The sequence below is a fragment of the Enhydra lutris genome, unplaced genomic scaffold (genome assembly GCF_002288905.1).
Source record: "Enhydra lutris kenyoni isolate GAN:26980312 unplaced genomic scaffold, ASM228890v2 scaffoldscaffold6, whole genome shotgun sequence".
Classification (NCBI taxonomy): domain Eukaryota; kingdom Metazoa; phylum Chordata; class Mammalia; order Carnivora; family Mustelidae; genus Enhydra; species Enhydra lutris.
In genome coordinates this window covers 15,274,765-15,297,297 of record NW_019154090.1, presented here as the reverse complement: position 1 = coordinate 15,297,297, position 22,533 = coordinate 15,274,765, and the positions used below count along the sequence as shown (strand labels likewise).

At 43.8% G+C, this 22,533-nt stretch overlaps 1 protein-coding gene across 1 annotated transcript; it reads left to right on the top strand.

The window, feature by feature from the left end:
* Positions 1-366: 366 nt before the first annotated feature.
* LOC111141382 (tyrosine 3-monooxygenase/tryptophan 5-monooxygenase activation protein beta) lies at positions 367-21,771 on the top strand. Its single transcript, XM_022493884.1, has 6 exons — positions 367-562; positions 14,625-14,927; positions 17,094-17,217; positions 18,101-18,264; positions 19,414-19,509; positions 19,822-21,771. Exons 2-6 carry the CDS (start codon positions 14,634-14,636, stop codon positions 19,876-19,878), a joined length of 735 nt encoding a protein of 244 aa, XP_022349592.1. The 5' UTR covers positions 367-562; positions 14,625-14,633; the 3' UTR covers positions 19,879-21,771.
* The last annotated feature ends 762 nt before the right edge of the window (positions 21,772-22,533 follow it).

Here is a 22,533-nt window from a genome sequence, read left to right as displayed (position 1 = left end):
TTTGGGTGGGGAAGGAACCGATGACCCCGGCGTCTGTGGGCCCAGCCCTGCAGGGTTCTGAGCCCAAGCTGGGAGCGCAGCACCGGGTGCTCGTGCCGGCCCAGGCCCTCCTCTCACCCAGTACCCCCGGTTCCCACACTCCCCCCCCAGCTCCACCCACTTTTCTCCCACAGCCTCTTTCCGCCCCCCCCCCGCCCCCATTTCCGTCCCCCTCCGCCCGCCCCCTCCTCGCTCCCGGTCCGCGACGACCAAGTCTCCCCGCTCTTCCTCCTCCCTCCGTCAGCGCCCCTCTCGGGCGGCCGGGGCAACCCCGTGCCCCGCTCGTCCAATGAGGAGTCGGCGCAGGGGCGGGGCGGGGCCCGGGCCGGAGCGGAAGTGGTGACCGGAGCGGAAGTGGAGTTGCCGCCACCGCCGCCGCCGATTCCGGAGCCGGGGTAGCTGCTGCCGTCGCCGCCAGTGCAGCCGCCGCCGCTGCCGCCTGAGGAGTGGGCTTGGGAAGGAAGCGGTCACCGCGCTCGGAGCTTCGCTCACAAGCGTCTTTTCCTCCTGTTGCCCTCCCCCGGTGAGTGCGGCGCGGGGTCCGCCCGGGGCCCCTGGGGGCCCAAGCGCGAAGCTTCTCCCCACCCCCATCGGCGGCGTCCGCCGTGGCGGAGCGGGCGACCCTGCGGGTGGGCCCCGGGAGGTGGTGGCGCGCGGCTTCCTCGGCTCCGCGCGGCCGCCTGCGGCGCGGGCCCGGCCTGGCCACGGCCCCTCCCTGTTTCCGGGGCCGGGCCCCTTAGCTCACGGAAAGGCCCGGGTAGCCCTTGCCGCCTGCGGCCCTGCCCTGCGGGCGGGGTGCGGCTCCGTACGGGGCGGGAAGGGATCTTCAGCCGCGGACTCCCGACCTACCTTCGTGGCCCGCGCGACCCCTCCCTGCTCCTCGGGCGGCGAAAACCGACCCTTTAAGCTTTGTCACCCCTGCTCCTTGTTTTCTGGTTTCCAAAAATTAAAATTTAACCAAATACGGGCGAGTTTTCGAACCGCAGGGCCTCTGTTGACTCCCTCTGGATGGGTAAGGGGTTTAACCTTGGGAGAGAGCAGAGGGAAAACCCCCTCCCACTTTGCAGTAAAGCCATTTCATCATCGTTCGCTGGTTTGGGAGTCTAGCAGGACCCGAGATTCCTTGAGGAGCACAGGGTTGAGGTTTGAGTCAAGAAAATGCATTTGTTGGACCCGGTTACGGAGTCAGGCCCGATCCTCAGGAAAAACAGATCAGAGGCTGCAAATCGGGAGTGTTCTTCCACGGTATTTACCGTCCTTTAATGCCTGTCTTTTGTGTCCTCACCCCAGCTCCCCCCATACTGTGTGTTAGCACGTTTTTAGGACTGAAATTTGCCTGGTGGCCTCCCTGGTGGTGGGGAAGGGATAGGATTGATTCGGGCCCTTTTTCTTCGGAGGATTGAGTACATCTTTGTCTATTGCAAATGGAGAACTGCATGTAATTGGATTTTCGAAGGTGGCAGTATTGGTAAGACAATTTGCCAACCTTTCTGTAAAAATGCATGTCTCTTCTCCTTGTCTTCACTCCTTTTCTTGTTAGTAAGGCTAGATAGCGTCAGACTCGGATTTTACTTGCCCTGTGTGGGAGACCGGATTTGGCAGGATGATGTTAGGAACATAACAAAAATCAGGCGGCCACAGGATCCAAAAAGAAAGATGAAGCACTTTCAAGAATATGAAAATTGTCTCCATTCCTCACTGTGTCTCGGTTGTTCATTTGAAACCACACATACAGGCAGTTTATAGAACTGGACACGTGGCTACCCAGCTTTTTGCATTTTCTCTTTGGAAATGTGTATGTATAAATAATGTTTGATTCTTAGTGATTTTCTCCTTGATTGCTTCCAGTGTACCCTGTTTCTCAGTTAGGAATATCTCAGTCGCCTGAGCCCTCATTTTTCTAGGATCTGTTTCCTTAGCAGCATGCAGGAGGGGGAAGGTGAAACCTGTCAGTTTTACTAGACCCAACTTAGAATTTTAGGTGTGGTCTTCCAGATGGAAGAGTAATAATCCAGTAGCAACTGCTGAGTGATTTTCCTAGCCTCCCTTTTCAGTGAGATAAGAAACCATTCACCCACATTACAGATGAAGTCTTTATGAGAAATGAGGTAATTTGGCCTAGACCACACGCCTAGTTTTTAGATTGAATATCCTCATTCATCAGGAGCAAATATTTCTGGACTGTCAGCCCCTGGAGTATGGCTCCTACCCTATAATCTTCTGTACATTTCCCATCATGCAGTGCTTGTGTTATGTTGAAGCCATTTTAGAATTGGAGCTCTATAGATCAGGGAGGCAGCCTCCATAAAACCAGGCTGAGCAAATTCCCATGATGCTAGTTCCGGAGGCAGAGTCTCCAGAGAGTTGAGCCACTGCGAAGAAAAGTGTCTTTTGCCCATTTGGCTGTGGATACAGAAACAAAGAGCACTGGACCTGGAGTCAGATAAAAATTTGATTCAGGTCTTACCTGCAGCGTTTTCTAACTGTGGGGTATTTAGTGTGTTACTTAATCTCTGGTTCTTAGTTTCTCTATCTCCAGAGTTGTTTTGGGGGCCTTTTTACAAAGGGTAAACTGTTAAATGTAAGCTTTTGGTTTTGTTTTTTTAATCACAGAATTCACTATTAATGGCTTTCTTTTTTCCTCCAGCTGCATTCTGATGAGACCCATCCCTGCTTTGTGTACATGTTGTTTTCAAAAACTGATAAGTTATTGTAGAACTTTATTTTGTGTACCCCATGTCCAGTCTTTCTGAGCCTCGTTTCTCATCTGTACAATCCAGGTGGTAATAGTCTTTGTTGTGTTCTTGTGATAAACTGAAAAATCAAAATAAGCATTTGGGATATAGTAGGTGTTTAATATATGTTATTTGACCATATCCATGAATATATAGAGAGACTAGGTACAGCGTATATGCTATATAGTATAGACACATAGACTCTGTCTCTGTGATTTATTCACCAACTGATGAGGTAGCATCAGGACAGTTGGTCTGTAATAATAGTAATAGCGATCACATCACCTACTGTGTGTGAAGCTTTGTTCTCAGCCCTTTACACATACTAAAGCCTTCCTGACAGCCAGTGATGGGTAAGTACCGTTAGCCCCATTTTACAGATGAGGAAACTGAGGCACAGAAGAGTTAAATAATTTTCCCAGGGGTACACACGCCCACACACACGTGTACACAGCACAAGGTAAGTAAGTGCTGGAGCCAGGAATCAAACCCAGCAGTCTGGCTCTGGTGATAAGTGTCTCCCGGTGGTGGCGCATGTTTCATGTGAACCCCATTTCGTCCTTAATTTTTCTTTACGTGTCTCCTATTAAAGTAAATGTGTTTCGACAGGGATTTTAGCTGTTTTGGAAGATACATATGTAATTTTTGGGAGGGACTGTATTCATTCTGGCCCGTGGGGATGATACTGCTGGTGTGCATCAGGAAGCAACACTTGTGAAAAACCCAGTGTTCTCACATTTGCTTCATGTCAGGGAGACAGGTCATCAGTTACTTTGTGGCATTTTGATTTGTCTGATACTTGGTTCTTCATCTAACAGAATTTGATCAGGACTCCCATCACTAATTTTGGTTTATCATACTACTTTTTCTGTAGATTTTTAGATTTTCCATATTTTGTTGGGGAGGAAGAGATGAGGAACTAGTAAATTAAAATTGTAAATTATAATGTCCTATTAGGGTACTTCTTTCAGTGGTGTCAGACTGGGCCATTTTCCTTTAAGGAATAAGGATACCCCAGAATGAACTAAGGTTTACTTGTAAAGGGACTTCCCATTCCTTGGTTCCTACATGTTTCTAGAGAGAGGTGACAGACAATTCACCCTAGCAAGGGAACAAGAAATTCATTGGATAGAAGCAACTTTTAAGTATTACAACCATCTTGGTCTTTACATGAATATGGTTCTGGTCGTCATCTCTGTGTCATGAGGGAGAAACTTAACAGTTGGAGCTGGATTCTAAGGGAATTTTTCAAAGGGGAATACTTATGGAGGAAAAAGACTAAAGTACTTTCTATTTTGGGATATGTGTGCTAAAAGCCAAGTAAGAAAGCTTACTGCTTTTTGGGCTAAAAGATCTTCTGATATAGGCATACTTACGTGTTTCTAATGTGTACTTATAATGAGATGAGACTGATTGATGGCCTCAAGAAAACAAGTCATTCCCAGCAGGCCGTAGGTTGAAAAGATGACTTTTTTTTTTTTTTTTTTTTAATATGGCCAGTCCTCTCTTATGTAAGTTTCTTCCTGTTAGTTTTATTTCATTGTTTTCCCCAAAAGACCCAGGAGTAAAAGTTACTTCTGAATGGCCTTGACCTGGACAGAGGTGACAATAAAGTAGATATGAGTCCTGGCCATTGTTACTGTTTGCCCACAAACCTTACCTTAAAGCTTGTTTGACAGTCTGTTGAGCTTTTTGGCATATGCTGTTTTTAAGTTAATTTTATTTTGATTTTTAAAGCTAGATAAATTAAGGCTGATCCCTGAAACCTAACTGTAATAACTATGGGGGGTTTTTTTGTTTGTTTTTTGTTTTTGAAAAATTGTCCATTCTCCCTTTTCCAAAAGTAAGCATTGAGAATCATAGTTGATCTTTAGGAGTTAGTGCCCATAGAGGAAAGCGTGTGTGCTCATTTTACCTATGGGACCCTGGGCAAGTTACTCTTGGAATCTATAAAAGGGCCTATAGGGGTACCTACTTCATAGGATGTTTAGGATTAAAGGAGTTGATATTAAAGCCCTAGTGCTTTACACATTTGGGTAAACTATAAATGATGAGTATTTTTATTACATTTACCGAGCCAGTTAGCTGATACCGTCTTTTGAACAGAAGAGGAGATGGACAGACAGTACTCCAAGGGCTTGTTGAAACTCATTTTGAATCTATAAATACAAAAATGGGTAGCTGAGAAACATTAGTCAAAAAGCATAGTGTTGTTTCCTGACTGGAGCTGGGGTGGCTCTATTCTAAAGTAGACTAAGGCAGAGGATAAATATAGTCTGTACTTTATAGGTCAGGTGTGGTCTGCTTAACTCTGTCCACATAGGAAATAACAGCCTTGTTCCCTTTTAAAAAAGTGCACCGAGGGATTGAATAGTCATACTCAGCATGGCACGCATTGTGCCACACATTGGGTGCCCGAAGATAAAAGTCTGGGTTCCTACCGTAAGCTCACAATCCAATGTGAGAGTCAATAAAGACATTTACAGTAAATTATGCTAAGTGCTACTTTAGAAATAGGCATAGGTAAGTTAACATGTGCCTTTCTTCTAAAAGTCTTTAAAGAAATCCATCTGGATTTAAAAGAAATGAGGTGTGTTGGAAGTGTCCTTTCAAGCCTGGCTGACGCCGTTTGTTAGACTCCGGTGTGGCTGCCATTTGAGTGCTTACAGTGTGTAGACACTGAAGTATTTTGCATCATGAACTAAGTTACTCTTTCCAAGAACCATATTAAATGAATGCCTTTTTCATGCATGAGAAAACAGACACAGAGATCAGGTAGCCTGTGGCATTGGTGTGTGGTACTGGTAAATTGGGCTGGGTCACTCCATTGTATTGATGGGCTCCAAGCTTTTGAACCCTATTCCCAAAATGGACCGGTGGAGCTGCGTTTATGGATCAGAACTAACAGATTGTTTGGGATTGATCATCAGACATGAAGAGGTTAATTTATTCTTATCTGCTGTTGATTCACAGTGCGTGACCTTGGGCATATCATTCAATATCTCCATTTTTTAAAGTTTAATTTTGGCCAGTTGGACCTAAAGAACAGTGATCCTCAGCAACTGACGTGGAAGAGGGAAGAGATTTTGAAATGAAAGTGAACTTTCCCTTCACAGTTATGTGTTTGCTGGACATCAGCACTAACGATTTTGTATTTAGGACATGCTGTGTTTCATTTTCTATCAGAGAGCAGGCAAATGTTTGAATGGAGTTCAGGTTATGACAGGACTATGAAATTTGTGTGTAGAATGGCACACAGACATTTTTTAGAGTGGGTGTTTTTCAGTGAGGAGATTTCTTAAAGAGCCAGGAGTACTTCACTTTTTCTGGGTAACACCCCCTAACCACCTGGCCCCACTGACATTCTCAGGTCCTTCCTGCTGTACCTCGGCATCTGTCTTTCCTTCAGCGGAGTGACTCCGGAACTGTAACTTTGGCCTTGTGGCGCTGTGGGTCCTCTGTCTGAAATGGTACAACTGAACGCTAGTCAGAATTTACCCTCAGTTCCTTACCCCATGGAAGCTTGTAAAGATGCTCCTGTCAGTTTTCCCTCCAGATTCATAACTCTGCTCATCTCTTTATTTACTTTGGCCTTTGATTTCTTCAGTTTCATCTAGAAAAACATAATGTGCTCTTTATTCATATATCGGTGTTTCTTGTCCCTACCTGGGGTATCATTTTCCTCTCCTGGCAGAACCCCTGCAGCCCAGAAAACCAGTGAGGACCCAGCCACTTTTACACTAAACCCCTTCCCTCTAATTCTGGCTGGTTTCTTCAAGAAACTTTATAACCCTTGAGTATGTGCCGTCTTCTGTTCCAGTTGGGGGAGTGTGAGCTCTCAGAGACAAGGACCACACTGTTCTAATTGTATTTCTTTCGAATTCCAAGAAAAGTTCCTGGACATACTGGTAGTGTTTTCATTTACAGTGATTTCAACACACATTAAATTATATGCACTACATTTTAATGAAGTACTAAGTGTGTTGGAGCGCCTAGATGGCTCAGTCAGTTGGGTGTCCTCCTCTTGATTTCCGTTCAAGTCACAGTCTCAGGGTCGTGAGATTCGGCCCTGCGTCGGGCTCCACACACCAAGCATGGAGTCCGCTTCAGATTCTCTCTCCCTGTCACCCCCCCGCAACCCTCCCCAAAACCCAAACCAAAACAAAAAGAGTAAGAATATGTCTACTGAGCCTTTACTCTGACCAGCACCATCTTGCCATTTTTTTGCACATCCTCAATAGCTGCTAATGTTTCCTTTTAACATTTAAGGAAACTGAGGTTCAGAGAAGTTACTGTAAAAAAAAAATGGCCTAATTTCTCTTTAGAAGCTGAGATATGTATTATGTAGGGCTTTCCTAGAAACAAATTCCACTCCTGTGTGTTTCATAATAGAGGTTTAGTCATCCTCACACACGATAGATAATGGAATCCTCAATTTTAAATTTCTAGGAAATTATCAAATTCAATTAAAGCTCAGTATTTCATAACTGAGCATGGGGCGCCTGGCTGGCTCAGTCAGCAGAGGATGCAACTTTTGATCTCAGGGTTGTGAGTTCAAACCCCACATTGGGTGTGGAGCCTACTTTAAAAAAAACAAAAAAAACAAAAAGAATTAAGCCTCTTCTTTTCCTTGAAAACAAAACAGAGCTGAGAGTTAAGTACTTCTAAAGGCCACATTTCAGAAGGTCATTCTCTTCCGTTGCAAGGCTGCTCTTTTTTTTTTTTTTAAATATGGTTTAACAGTGGGTAGTCATTTCTATTTTTATTTTTTCCCTCTTATACTGGGTGTCTGCTTCTGGCCCCTATGAGATGACCTCTCAGTATCCTGAATCTGGATAAGAGAAATCCCTTGGGCAAAGAATTTTGAACTAGAGGGCCTTGGTGGATTCATAGATACTCTTGTTTCAGCATTTACTGTCAGATTTGAGGTTTCATGTATTTGCAGGAAATCCTGTTATTTCATGGGCACCCTTGGAATTACTTTTCATAGTACTCTTTGGAGTGTTTTACAAAAATGAAATACTTTTGTACATCTTTTTCTAATTCTTCCTGTTACATGTGTCTCATCAGCAGATCCATGACATTAAATCCCTTCTTTTGACAACCATGTAGTCTTGGCCCAGCAGTCCCTCTTCTTAACCCCTCCCTTATTAGATATTTAGATTGTTCCCAGTTTTTCACTCAGCAGTGCTGGTTTACTCCGCACCTGCTTCCCGTTCCTCTAAAGTGCTGCATCCAGTGGCTTCGAGCAGACAGTTGCATGTCGCAGACAAACACATGTCGACAGACGCGTGTCGTCGCCCTGTGGCTGTGCTTGAGAGCTGTGCAGAGACCTGTCTGTGTCTTCCCGATCTGAGCCCAGCACGGGGAAAAGTGGGCTCTGGTGTCTCTGTGCTCTTAGTGCTGGGCCTGATGGTGAAGCTGCTAGTCTTTTAAGGTTTTTGAGGAGGCAAATAAAAGCTCTCTTGCTGAGGTATTTTTGTGGTAGGACATCGGTTGAAAAAGTCTTAGAAGAAAAGTAGGTCCTGATTATAAACCATCACTTCTTAATATTCAATTCAAGAAAATTCAGTTAGGAACTAATGGATAAAAGTGTTACAGTTGCCATGGGTGTCCCGTTTGAGGCTATCGAAGGGTGGAGTCTTATCTAGGAATGTTAACCCTGTAACATTTTCACTTCCTGTAGGAGATGAATCTCAACTGGCTTTCCTTCTCATGGGTTGTATGCTAAATAAGAAAGAATCCAAGCTCACATTGTGGATTGAAACAGTGATGTGGAGGTCCTGTGAGAGGAATAATAGTACTTCCATTTGGTTTGCACTATGCATTTTTAAAAAAGATTTCCTTTAATGTCCTGCATCTCCTCTTCCCAGCACGTCTCTTGAGGAGGATGCTGTATCGCCTGCGTACAGATTGGAAGGCTGAGGCTGAACAAGTTCACGTAGCTTTGTAGTTCACAACCCACTCTTAGACCTAGTCCTGCCGCCTTTCTGCCACCCTGCTTACAGCTGCCCTGGCTTCTCTCTGCCCTCTCAGGACAGATTTGCTGAAAAAAATTTGCAGCCACTTACCTGAGCATTAGTTTTATGCTTAGCCCAGGGTGAGACCTTAAATGAGAAACAAATGTGAAGGTTTCCTTTGAGGACATATCCACGTGGAACTGCCTGTAAAGGGACACTACTCTTATCTGTACCAGATAACTTACGTGGTGTAGGCCCTGGGCAGTGTGACAGGCTGCAAGTGGGCTGGGGCTCACAGGCCGGAACCTCAGTGGGGGCTGTGGTGCCAGGGAAGACTTTACCCAGTTGGATGGATAGAGTTTGCTTAGGCAGGAAGTAAATGGGAGAGCATTCTAGGTGAAGGAACTAGAAAAGCAATTTCAGGGGTGTTTGAGCGTGCCACTTATGGAGTATTCAAGGATGTTCAGCCAGAGGGAAAGGTACCTTTGGGAGAGTGGCTGATGATAAAGCCTGACGGGTATGGAGGAGCCAAAATCCTGTAGAAGGACTTTGAGGGCCAGGCAAAGTTTAGATGGAGCTGCCAAAAGAGAGTCATTCAAAGGGACGGAGTGAGGGTGAAGGCAGAACCAAGAGCCACTTTGTTTTTCTTACTTTTTTTTTAATTGAAGTATAGTCGATACACAGTGGTAACATTAGTTACCATGCATATCATGGTAATCACGGTAACATGATTCAACAAGTCTGTGTGTTAATTTCTGCTCACCCAACTGTATCCCTGACACTGTACTCTCCCACTGCCACTAACAACAGTCCCTGTGCTGTGCCTTTGAGTAATTTTGAAGTAGGGTGCAGGAGTACAAGGAATAAGGTGCAAACATGAGGATTTAATGTGCTTGTGAAAAAGAGGTGCTTTGAATTACTTGAGCGGAGAGAAGACGCTGCCAGATTTGCAGTTTTATTCTTTCATTTGGGGATCTGTTCATTCATTGAGCAGATGCTTGTTCATACTAATTATGTGCAAGGCACTGTGGGAGATCTGCCCTAAAGAGTTGATGGGGTGGTGAGGGACTTCAAGATATATACAGATAATTTTAGTGCTGGAGAAATGTGATAGGACATTAAGAGAGGTATAGATGAAATGCTTTGTTGAGAGTACTCTCAGCTTGGAGCAGTGCTGTCCGATAGAAACAGCACGAACCGTGTGTAATTTAAAATTTTCTACATTTAAAAAGTACAATGAAACAAGTGAAATTTATTTTATTTAATCTTTTTTTAAGAACTTAACTCCATATATCCGAAATACTAAAGTTTCCACGTGTGGCACTATCTGCATGTGGCTGGTGGCTGTTACATTAGACATCTCCAGCTTAGCGGTTTAAGAAAGTCTTCATGAAGGGGATGGCTCTTGAGCCCTGCTCTGAAGAATTTTGTATGCTGAGTAAACGGGAGAGGACGTTCCAGGCAGAGGGAGTGGCTTGGTGAGCAAAGACAAGGAGACAGAAAAGCAGACTCTTTAAGAAAACCATTTTGAGGGCGCCTGGGTGGCTCAGTGGGTTAAAACCTCTGCCTTCAGCTTGGGTCGTGATCCCGGGGTCCTGGGATCAAGCCCCACATGGGGCTCTCTGCTCAGCGGGGAGCCTGCTTCCCTTCCTCTCTCTCTGCCTGCCTCTCTGCCTGCTTGTGATCTCTGTCTGTCGAATAAATAAATAAAAGCTTTAAAAAAAAAAAAACCATTTTGGCAGAAGCACAAATTGTGTGGAAGGCATGTTTCGGTGAAAGTCTAGGAAGCTAGGTTGGAAAAACTTGGAGGGAATCTGACTACTGTCAGCAGGAGAGAACTTTAAAGAATTTTGAGCAGGAAGTGACTCGATCAAAATTTTAAGAACGAGTCTGATCATAAAGACATGAAGGGGACTGCAGGTAGTGGGTCTGGGAGAGAGTGAATGGGAGCCTTCTTGCAGATGTAGAACCAGGAACAATTCCAGATGTCCCTTGTCTCCTGCCTTCCTCCAAACTGCTGGGTGTTGTGTAACCCATTTCCTGTTGAAATTGGTCTAGCTGCTTCAAAATCCGTGTTACATAAGTCAAAAGTTATGTAAGCAGTAGGCATCAGGACATTTAGCTGTGGATTTTGTTTGTTGTAGTTGTTTTGTGTGTGTGAGTGTGGAATTAATTTCTTTTTGAACAGATGGATACATTTTTAAGGCATGCATTGGGTCTTACCATATCATGTTGGCTCTCAGTGTCCAAGGGCTCTTTCCGTGATCCTGGAGAAGCTTAAAATAGTTGGCGCCCCAAACAAGTCACATTTGATTTTGAGAGAGAGAGGGCATGTACCTGTGGGAGCTCCCAGGGAGGAGTAAGGATTCTTCAGAGAAGTGTGATTTAACTTGGAGTGTTTGGGAGGGGAGCTTAACCAGGGGGTTGGGCTGGTAAGGCCACAGAGTTTCCTGGCATCTTTAGCAGTGTCGATCCTTTGTATTTCTCTGTTACTCTTTTATAATCCTGTATGGGATGGCTTAGCTCCTAATTTATTTTTGGCCAGGATTTTATTAATTGGAATCTTTCCTGGTATAGTTGCGCAGGTGCTGTTTGATGAACTTTGGAGTGGGCCACTGAGTGACTGTAACTTTGGATTTGTCTGCAGACCGGAACATTTTTGAAGTTAATTGAAAGTTGACTTCTACCTACTTCTCACTTTGAGGAACAATGAAGTAAGATTATTTGCTGATGGAGGCTGTATCCTGACTGAAAGACTTGCAGTCAAGAAACTTAGACATAGGGGTGCCTGGGTGACTCAGTGGGTTAAGCCTCTGCCTTAGGCTCAGGTCGTGATCTCATGGTCCTGGGATCCAGCCCCGCATTGGGCTCTCTGCTCAGCTCTGCCTGCGTCTGCCTACTTGTGATCTCTCTCTCTCTCTCTCTCTCTCTCTCTCTGTCAAATAAATAAAAATTTTTTTAATCTTTTTTTTTAATCTTTTTAAAATCTTTTTAAATTTAATTTAATTTTATTTGACAGAGGGAGATCACAAGTAGGCAGAGAAGCAGGCATAGAGAGAGGAAGGAAAGCAGGCTCCCTACTGAGCAGAGAGCCCAATGCGGGGCTCGATCCCAGAACCCTGAGATCATGACCTGAGCCGAAAGGCCGAAGGCAGAGGCTTTAACCCACTGAGCCACCCAGGCGCCCTAAATAAATAAAATCTTTAAAAAAAAAAAAAAAAAAGAAAGAAAGTTAGACATAAACCGAGAAGGTATAATTTGAAGCTGAAGAATGGTGTCCTTTTGATGTACCTTTTTTTTTTTTTTAAAGATTTACTTTTTGATTTGCCAGAGAGAAAGAGAGCACAAGCAGGGGGAACAGCAGGCAGAGGAAGAAGCATTCTCCCCCCGTGAGCAAGGAGCCTGATGTAGGACTTGATCCCAGGACCCTGGGATCATGGCCTGAGCTGGAAGCAGACAGTTAACTGACTGAGCCACCCTGATGTCCCTTTTGGTATACTTTTATCACAGTAGACTAGGATGTGGTGTGGCAGCTAACAGCACCAACATCTCAGTAACTTCACCTAAAGATTTCTTTTTTATACTGCCATGTCCAGTGCCAGCCTATAGGAGTCAATGTAAACAGTCACTCAGGGACTCGGGCTGCAGGCCCTAGCACATCGTCAAGAGCACAGGGCCTTCTAGACAGCTGATGTCAGAGAAGAGAGCCCGCAAATGACATACAGTCTTTTCAGTTTTCACCTGGAAGTGGCATCATTTCTGCTGTCTCATGAGACATAACTCACCCTGGGACCCATCCTGGTTGCTTGAGGGCTGCCAGGAAATGTAGGAGAGCAAGTGGAATGTTTTGTGAGGATTATCTCTGTTACAGTCTCATTCCAGTGACATGGTGAAGAAGGCGGGCAGATCAGGTGAGACTCACTTCACTGAGTGGAAACTTAGAATTAGTGAGCCTTATGTAGGACACAGCTTGAGTATGACTTAGATAATAAACTGTGGGAAGAAAAATAGTAGTTCTGAACTTAGGGAGCCAGCTCCTTCTCAGTTGTTTAAGTTGGGGGGGGGGGCGGCGGATCTTACCATTATGCTCCATGTAATAAAACATTTTCATGTGGTAGGGCCCCGTCTATAGGATCCCACACTTGAAAATACAGAAATAACTTGAGGTAAAAAACCATTTTGTGAGAAGGAGACAGTACTTCTTTTGCTATTTTAAAATTATTGTTTTCAGAGTTCTAAATTGTGATGCTGTGTATATTATAATGAAAGAATTTGGGGGCTTTTTTGTTTTGTTTTATTTTTAAAATTTTATTTTTAAGTAATCTCTATACCCAACATGGGGCTCAAACTCATGACCCTGAGATCAAGAGTTATATGCACTGACTGATCCAGCCAGGTGCCCCTGTAAGAATTTGTTCTAAAAATACTGATACTTTTAGGGGCGCCTGGGTGGCTCAGTGGGTTAAAGCCTCTGCCTTCGGCTCAGGTCACAATCCCAGGGTCCTGGGATTGAGCCCCGCATCCGGCTTTCTGCCCAGCGGGGAGCCTGCTTCCTCCTTTCTCTCTCTCTCTGCCTGCCTCTCTGACAACTTGTGATCTCTCTCTGTCAAATAAATAAATAAAATCTTTTAAAAAATAAATAAAAATACTGATACTTCTAGTAGTATTTAACCTTATTACGGTTTAAGATAGTGTATTTTTACGCTGTGGCACAGATGGACATACCAAAATTTAAATGAACAGTCTATTGAACTTACTGGTTAACAAATTTTTGTAGTTACATTTTATCCAAAAATTACTGCTTTCTCTGTAAATGGGGATTATTATAGTGGGGAACTGACTAAGGTGAGGTGAATAAGGAGTGTTTACTGGTAGGTGTATAGAGGATTTGGTGAACTGAGGTTACTAAAATTTTTACTGTTTCAGAAAAGATTGTAAATGAACTCAGTTACGGTTTGCAGTTCTCTTGCGCGTCTTGAACACACTCCCATCTCTTGCTGCCTATACCATAGAGACGATTAGCGTCGGATAATTTGTACTTAATGCTCTAAACTTCTCAACGCACCTTCACGTAGATTAGGTCATTTGTTCTCACAGCAGCCCCACGGAGAGTAGGTAATGTTCTTTCTTTCTTTCCAGTAAGAAAATTGAAGCTCTCGGAGGTTAAGCAATGTGACCACTTGTCAGTAGCAGAGCTGGGGCTAGAAAGAGCCAGATCTACTTCCCTTCAGTTGATGCTCTTGTCTACAGTGTATCCTGCAAGTCAGCAAATTGCAGAAGATAGGACAAAAATGGCTTCTGTTTTTTAGGTTCCTACTGCTTGATGGGCACTGCCAGATGTAACATTTAAAGTCCTGTCTTTGCTTTAAGATTGAGGCAGTCCTCAGATTTAAGGTGTTTTTCCCAATACTGTGGGGGAAAAACTAGATTTGGTCCAAACCAGACAATTCTCGAAAGAAGTTAAGGAAGTGTATTTAGCTTAAGCTTCCAAAGAAATAGTTCTCCAGCAGCCCACGTGTGATGGGGAGGCTGATCAGACTCGCGGGGACAGGGAGGCTGGAGTCTGCGGTCTCTTAGCAACGCTGCCGGACACATCACTTGCCTTCTCTGACCCTCCACTTCTTCACCTCCAGAAAGGGGGAAAGGGATTGTTGTGAACATAATCTACTCTTCAGGACTGTTGGGAAAATTAATTGGCAAAAAAATTAGCAAGGGACTTCGCCCTCTGAGTGCTCATGTTCAGTACGGCAGAGGGCGTTCGCAAGTACATGTTTCGTATTTACATATGATTCTTGCCTGACGGGTTGGGAAAAGGTTCACACATGCATTTCCAGGGCCCTGAAGCCTCACACTTGCTTTCTCTCTCTCTTCTCGCTCGCTCCTGTCCTAGGGAACGACCATGGATAAAAGTGAGCTGGTACAGAAGGCCAAACTTGCCGAGCAGGCAGAGCGCTACGACGACATGGCCGCAGCCATGAAGGCCGTCACGGAACAGGGGCATGAACTCTCCAACGAGGAGAGAAATCTGCTCTCTGTCGCCTACAAGAACGTGGTGGGCGCCCGCCGCTCCTCCTGGCGTGTCATCTCCAGCATTGAGCAGAAAACAGAGAGGAATGAGAAGAAGCAGCAGATGGGCAAAGAGTACCGGGAGAAGATCGAGGCCGAGCTGCAGGACATCTGCAATGACGTTCTGGTAAGAGGCCGGGGTTTCGGTTTCAAACGGCGATTTGCGAACAGTATTAATGTAACGCTCAAACGCAAACTCTCACGCGGCTCATGAGAGAAAGGTGTCGGAATATGCTGGAAAGCTGCACTCATTTGGAGCTGATTTTTAAGCCTGTGATGTGATGTGATTTTCCTCACTTCCTGTTTGATCAGAGGTTGCTCATCACGAATGGGGTATTTTTCCTCTCCCTTCACAAAGACCTATGATAAACAGGAGCATCCCTCCCTCTTTTCTTTAGAAATTCAGTCCACATTGGCAGGATCTCAGGTAGGTGCCGCCACAGATGGGCTGTTCTGTGTCTGAGCGGTGATGTCACCTCCAGCCGGGGAGGTGGGAGCCAGAAGCCCCACTCTCATTCCCCCTCTCCCAGTCCTGTCCGCACAGCGTAAGGTCCTGAAAGTTAGCCACGTCTGTCCGTTGGGCCTGTGTCCAAAGCCAAATCAAAAATGGTTTGGGGATTGTCCTCTCCTGGGTTTTATATAAGCCTTAGTCAGATGATTGAGTCATAACTATTCCGCTCTGGCCACAGTCTGGGGTTGGACGGGAGGGGTGTGTATCCTAGAGCAAATCATGATCATATTGTCTTTCCCTCACATCCTGAGCCCACTGGGAACTTTCTTTTTCTTCCAGGTGAAATCAGGTAAAAATGAACGGTGAGGGCTGCTTTGAAGGGAAAAGGAATTCACACTTGTGGATCTACCTCCTCCCCTGCTGGCTGCCTCTCCGAGTTACTGCCCATGACACCTTTCTTTTGAAAACCAGTACAAAGCTTGTCAGCCATCAGGCAGTATTCCTCCTCCCTAACCCATAAGGAATTACACCCTGGCTGTCTGCAGAGAGTATTAAAATGACTACCGCCCCTTGCATCTTCTCACATCGATTGATTAAATCCCCTTACAACTAAGCTTTTGCATTGAGCTGCTCTTGTTAGACTCATGGTGTAAGAGTGTCATGGCTAAATTTGTTGCCTGTTGGTAATTTGGGGGTTTGTTAATGGTGCACTAATTCCTGAATGTTAGGTACATCTGGTATTCAGATGAAGTATGGCATGCATCCCAAGGGCAAGAAAATTCCATAATTCCTGAAATGTAGACCAGCTTTTAAGAGCATCTGAAAGAATGTGAAGAAAAGCATGGTACTTACTGCCTCTTAACCAGTTTTTCAGGATGCCACATTCTAAAACAACTCTTCGAAAATATTGCTCTGTATACGAAGCTTGGACTCCTTCAGAACTGCTTTTGTTGTAAGCATAAATGTTTAAAGGAATTTATTCTTAATAATAGTATTAGCTACTTTTTGAGTGCTTACTGCGTGCCAGGCATCGTGTTAAGCACTTTATGTACTCTAGCTCATTTGTCCTCATACCCTAGAAGATGGCTATTGTGCTTCCCCATTGTATAGCTGGGAAAACTGAGGCTCAGGATGCTTAGAAATCATTTGTCCAGGGGCACAGATGGTAAGCAGCAGAGGAGGGACTTCTACCCAGGTCTGATTGATTTTCAACTTAGTTTTTGGCAGTTTTGCTCTGTTATTCACCTTTTTCCTCCCAAAAGGGAAAGATTTTTTTTTTTTAATTTAAAAAATAAATACAGTTTCTTTTTTTTTTTTTTTTTTTTTAAAGGGGTGGTGACCAGGTAGAAGAGTATAAATCAGAAAGTAAAAATCATTTCTAATCCTGTCGTGTAGAGAATCATTATTAACATACCGATAAATATTCCTCAAGAGTTTTCCCTTATGTGTTTGTGTGTACACGTACATAGTTTAACATTAAAATAGGATTCATGTGGTACTTATGATCTTTTTGTTTCACTCAGACTTCTTTTGAGAATCTTTCCGTGTTATTGGTGTAGTTCTGCATCATCATTTTTAAGGCCTTACGTGGCATCCCATTGTATGGCTGTACTTTAATCAACCCCTTGTGGATGGTCAAAAGTGATTTTTAACCGAAGAATACAGGCATGTGCTATTAGGACCTGGGCCAAAAACCACTTAAAAGCTTTGGATGCAAATTATGTTTTTTTTTAATCGTCAAAATTATTTAGAAGTGGTAGTGTGTCTTGAATCTCAAACATAGTTTTAACATCTTGTAAATAATATTTCCAGATTCTTAACAGAATGTGAATCATTTTTTAGGAGCTGTTGGACAAATATCTTATTCCCAATGCTACACAACCGGAAAGCAAGGTGTTCTACTTGAAAATGAAAGGCGATTATTTTAGATATCTTTCTGAGGTGGCATCTGGAGATAATAAACAAAGTAAGTAACTTTTTTTTTTTTTTTTAAAGGAATTTGACTAATAGTGGAGCCAGTCCTCCTCCTCAGTAATTTCAAACAGTTTTTACTTTGTTTACCATAGACACGAACATCACGGTACTGGGAATCTAAAAGACCACTAACATTATGCTGACCTATGATTAGCAGGTCAGCATAATGGGGCTTGACAAATCAATGTATCTAAGGGTAAAGTGCAGAGGACATTAAAAATGTGATGTAGTAGTCCATTTAAAGAAATCTTTTTCTTATAATTAAAAAAAAAAAAAAAACAACAAAAAACCTTGAGGGTTATTTGGTATCTGTTCTTAGAAGTAAAACTTTAAGATGACTTAATGGTATAAAACCACCATAGTAAATAGTGTTTCTTTTATCACATATGTGTTTTGTGATGGTGAGAACTACAGCTCTGCTTTACTAAGTACCTACTATGTGCCAAGTATTTTAGAGTCTCATTTATTCCTTATACAACCCTAGGAGTTCCGGTGGGGATCTGCCTGTTATTCTGATGAGGAAACCAAGGCTCACAGAGGTTTTCACTTACTCCAAGCCCCACATTTAGAGAGTAAGAGTTGGGAGTTCAGGTTTGAGTCTGCTGACTCTTTCCATAATTCCTCTACTGGAGCATATTGTTTCCCATGTTCTGTCTTGTTAAAGGTTATTTCTGCTTTCCCCCAAAGCATTTAATGTGGTACTTGGCTTAGAGTAAACGTGAAACAAATCGTTGTTAATCAGATGGTGGAGACACTGACCCCTTGCTTGGTCGCTCCTCATTCCTGCTCGGTGGGGTGAAATAACTGGATGGGGGTCCGGCATGTGATGTACCTCAGAGAGAACCTCGCCTTTAATGTCCTTATCTTTCTTGTAGCCACTGTGTCGAACTCCCAGCAGGCTTACCAGGAAGCTTTTGAAATTAGTAAGAAAGAAATGCAGCCTACACACCCAATTCGACTTGGCCTGGCGCTGAATTTCTCAGTCTTCTACTATGAGATTCTAAACTCTCCTGAAAAGGCTTGCAGCCTGGCAAAAACGGTGAGAAAGTCCGTGTGTGGTTTCTGATTGTAGTATAACACTGCGTGTGTGTGTGTGTGTGTGTGTGTGTGTGTGTGTGTGTGTACACGTACTTCTTTTTATTGCCTGAATGTAACAACTGACTGTGCTAGTCCTTCTGAAGATGTTCTGGAGATGGAGTAGATCTTTTGTGACATAAATACAGACCTATCACTTTTTGATTTCTTCTCTGCACCTCCTGCTGATCTTTGTTGTTGTTGTGTTTATTATTGGCTTGGGCGGGTGGTTGTAGAAAATTCAGGGGGAAGGTAGTGTGTTGTTCCTTGTCAGACTTTGGGCTCTGTCAGCCTCTATTATGTATTATATTCCTTGTACCAAGATTTGAAGTTACAGCTGTGTTTATGAAAGAAAGCAGACCAGGTTTTCTTTGTGTGCTGGGCTGCCTCTTGTCTTCTGTTAGTAACTCAGCCGCCTTTTCTACATATTTTTTAGTCTTTCAACATGCACACTGTTACTTAAATGTTTTTTTTAATTTGGAAAAAGTACATGAAATGAATTATTTAAGGTCCATCACTTAATTGAATCAGATTTAGTGGTGTGAACGTCTGTTCTTCCTTTATTCCTTGTATCAGACCTTTTGAGTTTAAGTAAAGGAAGGAAAGGATTATTGGCAGTTAGGTTTGGCAATTAAAAAATAATATGGGGGTGCCTGGGTGGCTCAGTCGGTTAAAGCCTCTGCCTTTGGCTCAGGTCATGATCCCAGAGTCCTGGGATTGAGCCCCACATCGGACTCTGTGCTCAGCGGGAAGCCTGCTTCCCTTCCTCTCTCTGCCCAGTTGTGATCTCTGTCTTTCAAATAAATAAATAAAATCTTTAAAATAATAATAATAATAATATGGATTTGTGTTGGGTTGACAGTAATACCTGTTATGTTACCACATTCAGTGAAGTTCTCTGGGGATTTTTTTTGTCATTGTTGGTTGGTGCCTTATAACCATGCATTATCTGTTTGTGGAAACAACTAGCAAACAAGGTCATTAATAATAGCCTCAACTCCCCTAGAGCACTGTACAGGAAAAGAAAGTACGTATATTTGTTAACAGGAAAAAAATTAGGCTAAACTAGCTCCAGAGAACCTGTGACAACTCTGCTAATGGCTCTTTGTTGCAGGCATTCGATGAAGCAATTGCTGAGTTGGATACGCTGAACGAGGAGTCTTACAAAGATAGCACCCTGATCATGCAGCTGCTTAGGGACAATCTCACTGTAAGTACTGCTGGTTAACGACCCTGCTCTTGGAGGGCTTAGAGTCTTGTTCCTATCACCGACCGAAGAATTCACTGTTGCCCAAGACTCCCCAAGGGGATTTGTACCCTGTAAGTAGAGTGAAACGTACTAAATTGTTAAATTGGTTGTAAATGACTGCTAAAGTTTTGGCCTCTGCAGTCCTCATAGTCTGCAGTAATACAGTGATAATTTGAAGCAGTTAAATGAGATAAGTTGGTCCAGACTGGGCCCACTTCTCTGAGTGAATTTTAGGAGCCTTGTTTTGATTAGAGTTCTGTTTTTCTCTTGCAGCTGTGGACGTCGGAAAACCAGGGAGATGAAGGAGATGCTGGGGAGGGAGAGAACTAATGTCTGTTGTGCTTCGTGATCTGTTCAGTGTCACTCTGTACCCTTCACATATATCCCTTTGTGCGATAAAAAAAAAAAAAAAAAAAAAAGTCGTACGTCGACTTTCAATTTTTCACAGCCTCAGCCTAGCAAAATGGTCCATGGGATAAACAGCTGGTGTGTGTATCTAAAACTCAGATTGGTCACATAAATGCCACGGCATTCTGAAGTTTTGATTTTGATTAACATTGACAGGATTACTATGTGCTGAATTTTTTTTTAAACTGAACACTGTGATTATGGGGTTTTGTAACTTAGCAGAACTCTTACTGGTAGAAAAACTAGACCTAAATTATGTGTAACTTTTTGGAAAGTTTAAACTGATAAACTAGTCACGGAAATAACAGTTCCATTGTAAAGTTGTACAGAAAGTTATAGAGATTATATTGTGACGCTGGGACACAGAGTAAGACCCCTGTCCTATGACAGCAACTCATAGTAGTTCTGCCTGTTTGGGGGGGTTACAGACACTTGGCCAGTTTGAGCTGTTGCCACTCAAAAGTTCATGACTGTAGATGTCCACAGTGTCTTCCTCTCCATAAACTCGAAGCCTAAAATGGAAACTCTTTGTGGCTGATAATTGGGTTTTGACACCGTGAAAAGGCCCAGTGCTCCTAGACCCCGTGACTAACACCCCTTTCCCACAGCCATCTTACTGATTTGCAACTTGGGCTCCAGTAGTGGAATCTGTTTTCCTTGTAACCAAGACCTAAAGAAGAGAAAAGCCGTGTATCTTATGAATGGCCTTATCTGTTTCCTGGGTAATACCTTTCAGAGTCATGTTCTGCAGAGATTGCCTTTCACTTAAGAAGTACTCAAGTCTTTGGGTGCTTCCTAGCTTGGGGCTTTCAAATTTTGAAATCGAGACATTCTTCCCACTGTCCTTTTTGACTGTTGACCTTGGTTTTTCTTTTCCCTCTTGAAGTTTCTGTCCTCCTCCTTTACATTTTTTTTCCTTTTCAGTTCTGTTGTCTTCTGTTCGTTGTCGAACACCGTACGGGCAGGGCGGGGGCCTGGAGGGGGTGAGCGAAGATGGCAAGCACTTTGGTTCGCAGGCCTCACTTCAGGGGAGTTGAGAAGAGCCAGCACATAGCTCTGGCTTCCTCTGATTTCTCAGCGCGCTCGTTGCTCTTCAGTCAGACCAAGATCTGAGTCAAAAAAGTGTTTTTAAATACCCATGATTTCTCCCTGTGTTGCAGCCAGCCCTGATAATGCTTGTTAGTACCTGTCACCAGCTCTCCCAAGTGTGCTCCTCCAGCCAAGTTCACAGACCTGTTTGAACAAGACCCTATAATGCAGGGAAGTTGCATGAACACCACAGTGGGGAGAGTCCAGAATAGCCAGGCCTACCAGTCTCACAGTACCCCCTCTCCCTGGAACATTCCATGTAGCTGTAGTGTCCGCCTGTTTGTCCATCTGCTGAAATGAGAAAAGAAACATTCATGCACTGATTTAAAACCAAAAAAAAGGAAAAAAAAAAGGAAAAAAAAAAACCCTCCCCCCTTTCTAGCTGAACAAAAATGTGCAGTTAATACTTGGCGCTTGAAAATGCAGTAGTGAATGTGGAACGAGCCTGTCTGTATATCTGGTAGCTCTTTCTTGCTTCGTTTTTCCTTACCAGTATTCTGCCTCACGTTTGCTTCTGTGACGGTTGGTTATATTGCCTAGCAAGCACTCCTGTGGTTGTGAAAATAGTATAGCAAAAAAAAAAAAAAAGAAAAAAAAAGAAAAATCCCCGGTTATTGATGTACTAGATTTGTGTATGTCTTTTAAACAGTTCTAGTTTCCACCTTATCACGGAATAATCAGGAAAAGTGTAAAAATTCAAAAGTGAAATAAAAAATTTTATCAGTTGCCTGTGAACTGATGTATGGCGCCATCTCTCTCACTACCAGAATTAGCTGCCTCTTCTGGTCACACTCACTTGTAGCTCTGCTCTAAAAGTAGGGAACATCTTTATTTCTCACCCTGTTTAGAACCAGAAGTCAGGGTGTTGTAAAGGAGGAGAAATTACCATTAATAAAGAGCCACTCTGCCTATTACGGGACGCTTCTCCGCCCTCCACGACAAACCACCCATGTGTTAGGTCCTCTTTTGTAGCTTCTAAGATTTGCTATGAACAGTTATTTTACATCCCATTCAAAAAGCACACACACCCCGTTTTTTTAAACCCTGAGATGTAGCAAAGCCTGTGAGAGATGCGTAAGGCGTGGTCATCCCCAGGGTTCTACCAGACTGTCCTCTGCCCTAACACTTTCTGAGAGCCTGCAGCACTGTTTCCTCATAGCATTTGCACCCTTTCTAAAAACTTCCACACTCCCATAAGGAAAGGGAAGAAAGGAAGGTATTTTTCAGCCCAAGATTACTCAGTCCTGTGCCTGCTTACTACTGTGCAGCACAACCAGACCCGTTCCGAGCTCTTCCGCCTGCCGAAACCTCACTCAAGCAAAGGTCATTGGGAACCGGGAGAGTCCCTGTGAGGGGCAAGGGGAAATAGGGCCCACAGAGCATCGGAATTCTCTTTTAAATGCCCCCACACCACGGGTAGGTTGAGGCCGCAAGCACAGCTTCAGGCCACTGTCTCGGCCTTGTACTGTCAGGTGACTCCTGTCCCCA

Coding starts and splice junctions, on each gene's coding strand:
- LOC111141382 (XM_022493884.1), top strand. CDS start 14,634: ATGGATAAAAGTGAGCTGGTACAGAAGGCCAAACTTGCCGAGCAGGCA. Junction 18,265..19,413: donor CTTGCAGCCTGGCAAAAACG/GTGAGAAAGTCC, acceptor TCTTTGTTGCAG/GCATTCGATGAAGCAATTGC. Junction 19,510..19,821: donor TGCTTAGGGACAATCTCACT/GTAAGTACTGCT, acceptor TTTCTCTTGCAG/CTGTGGACGTCGGAAAACCA.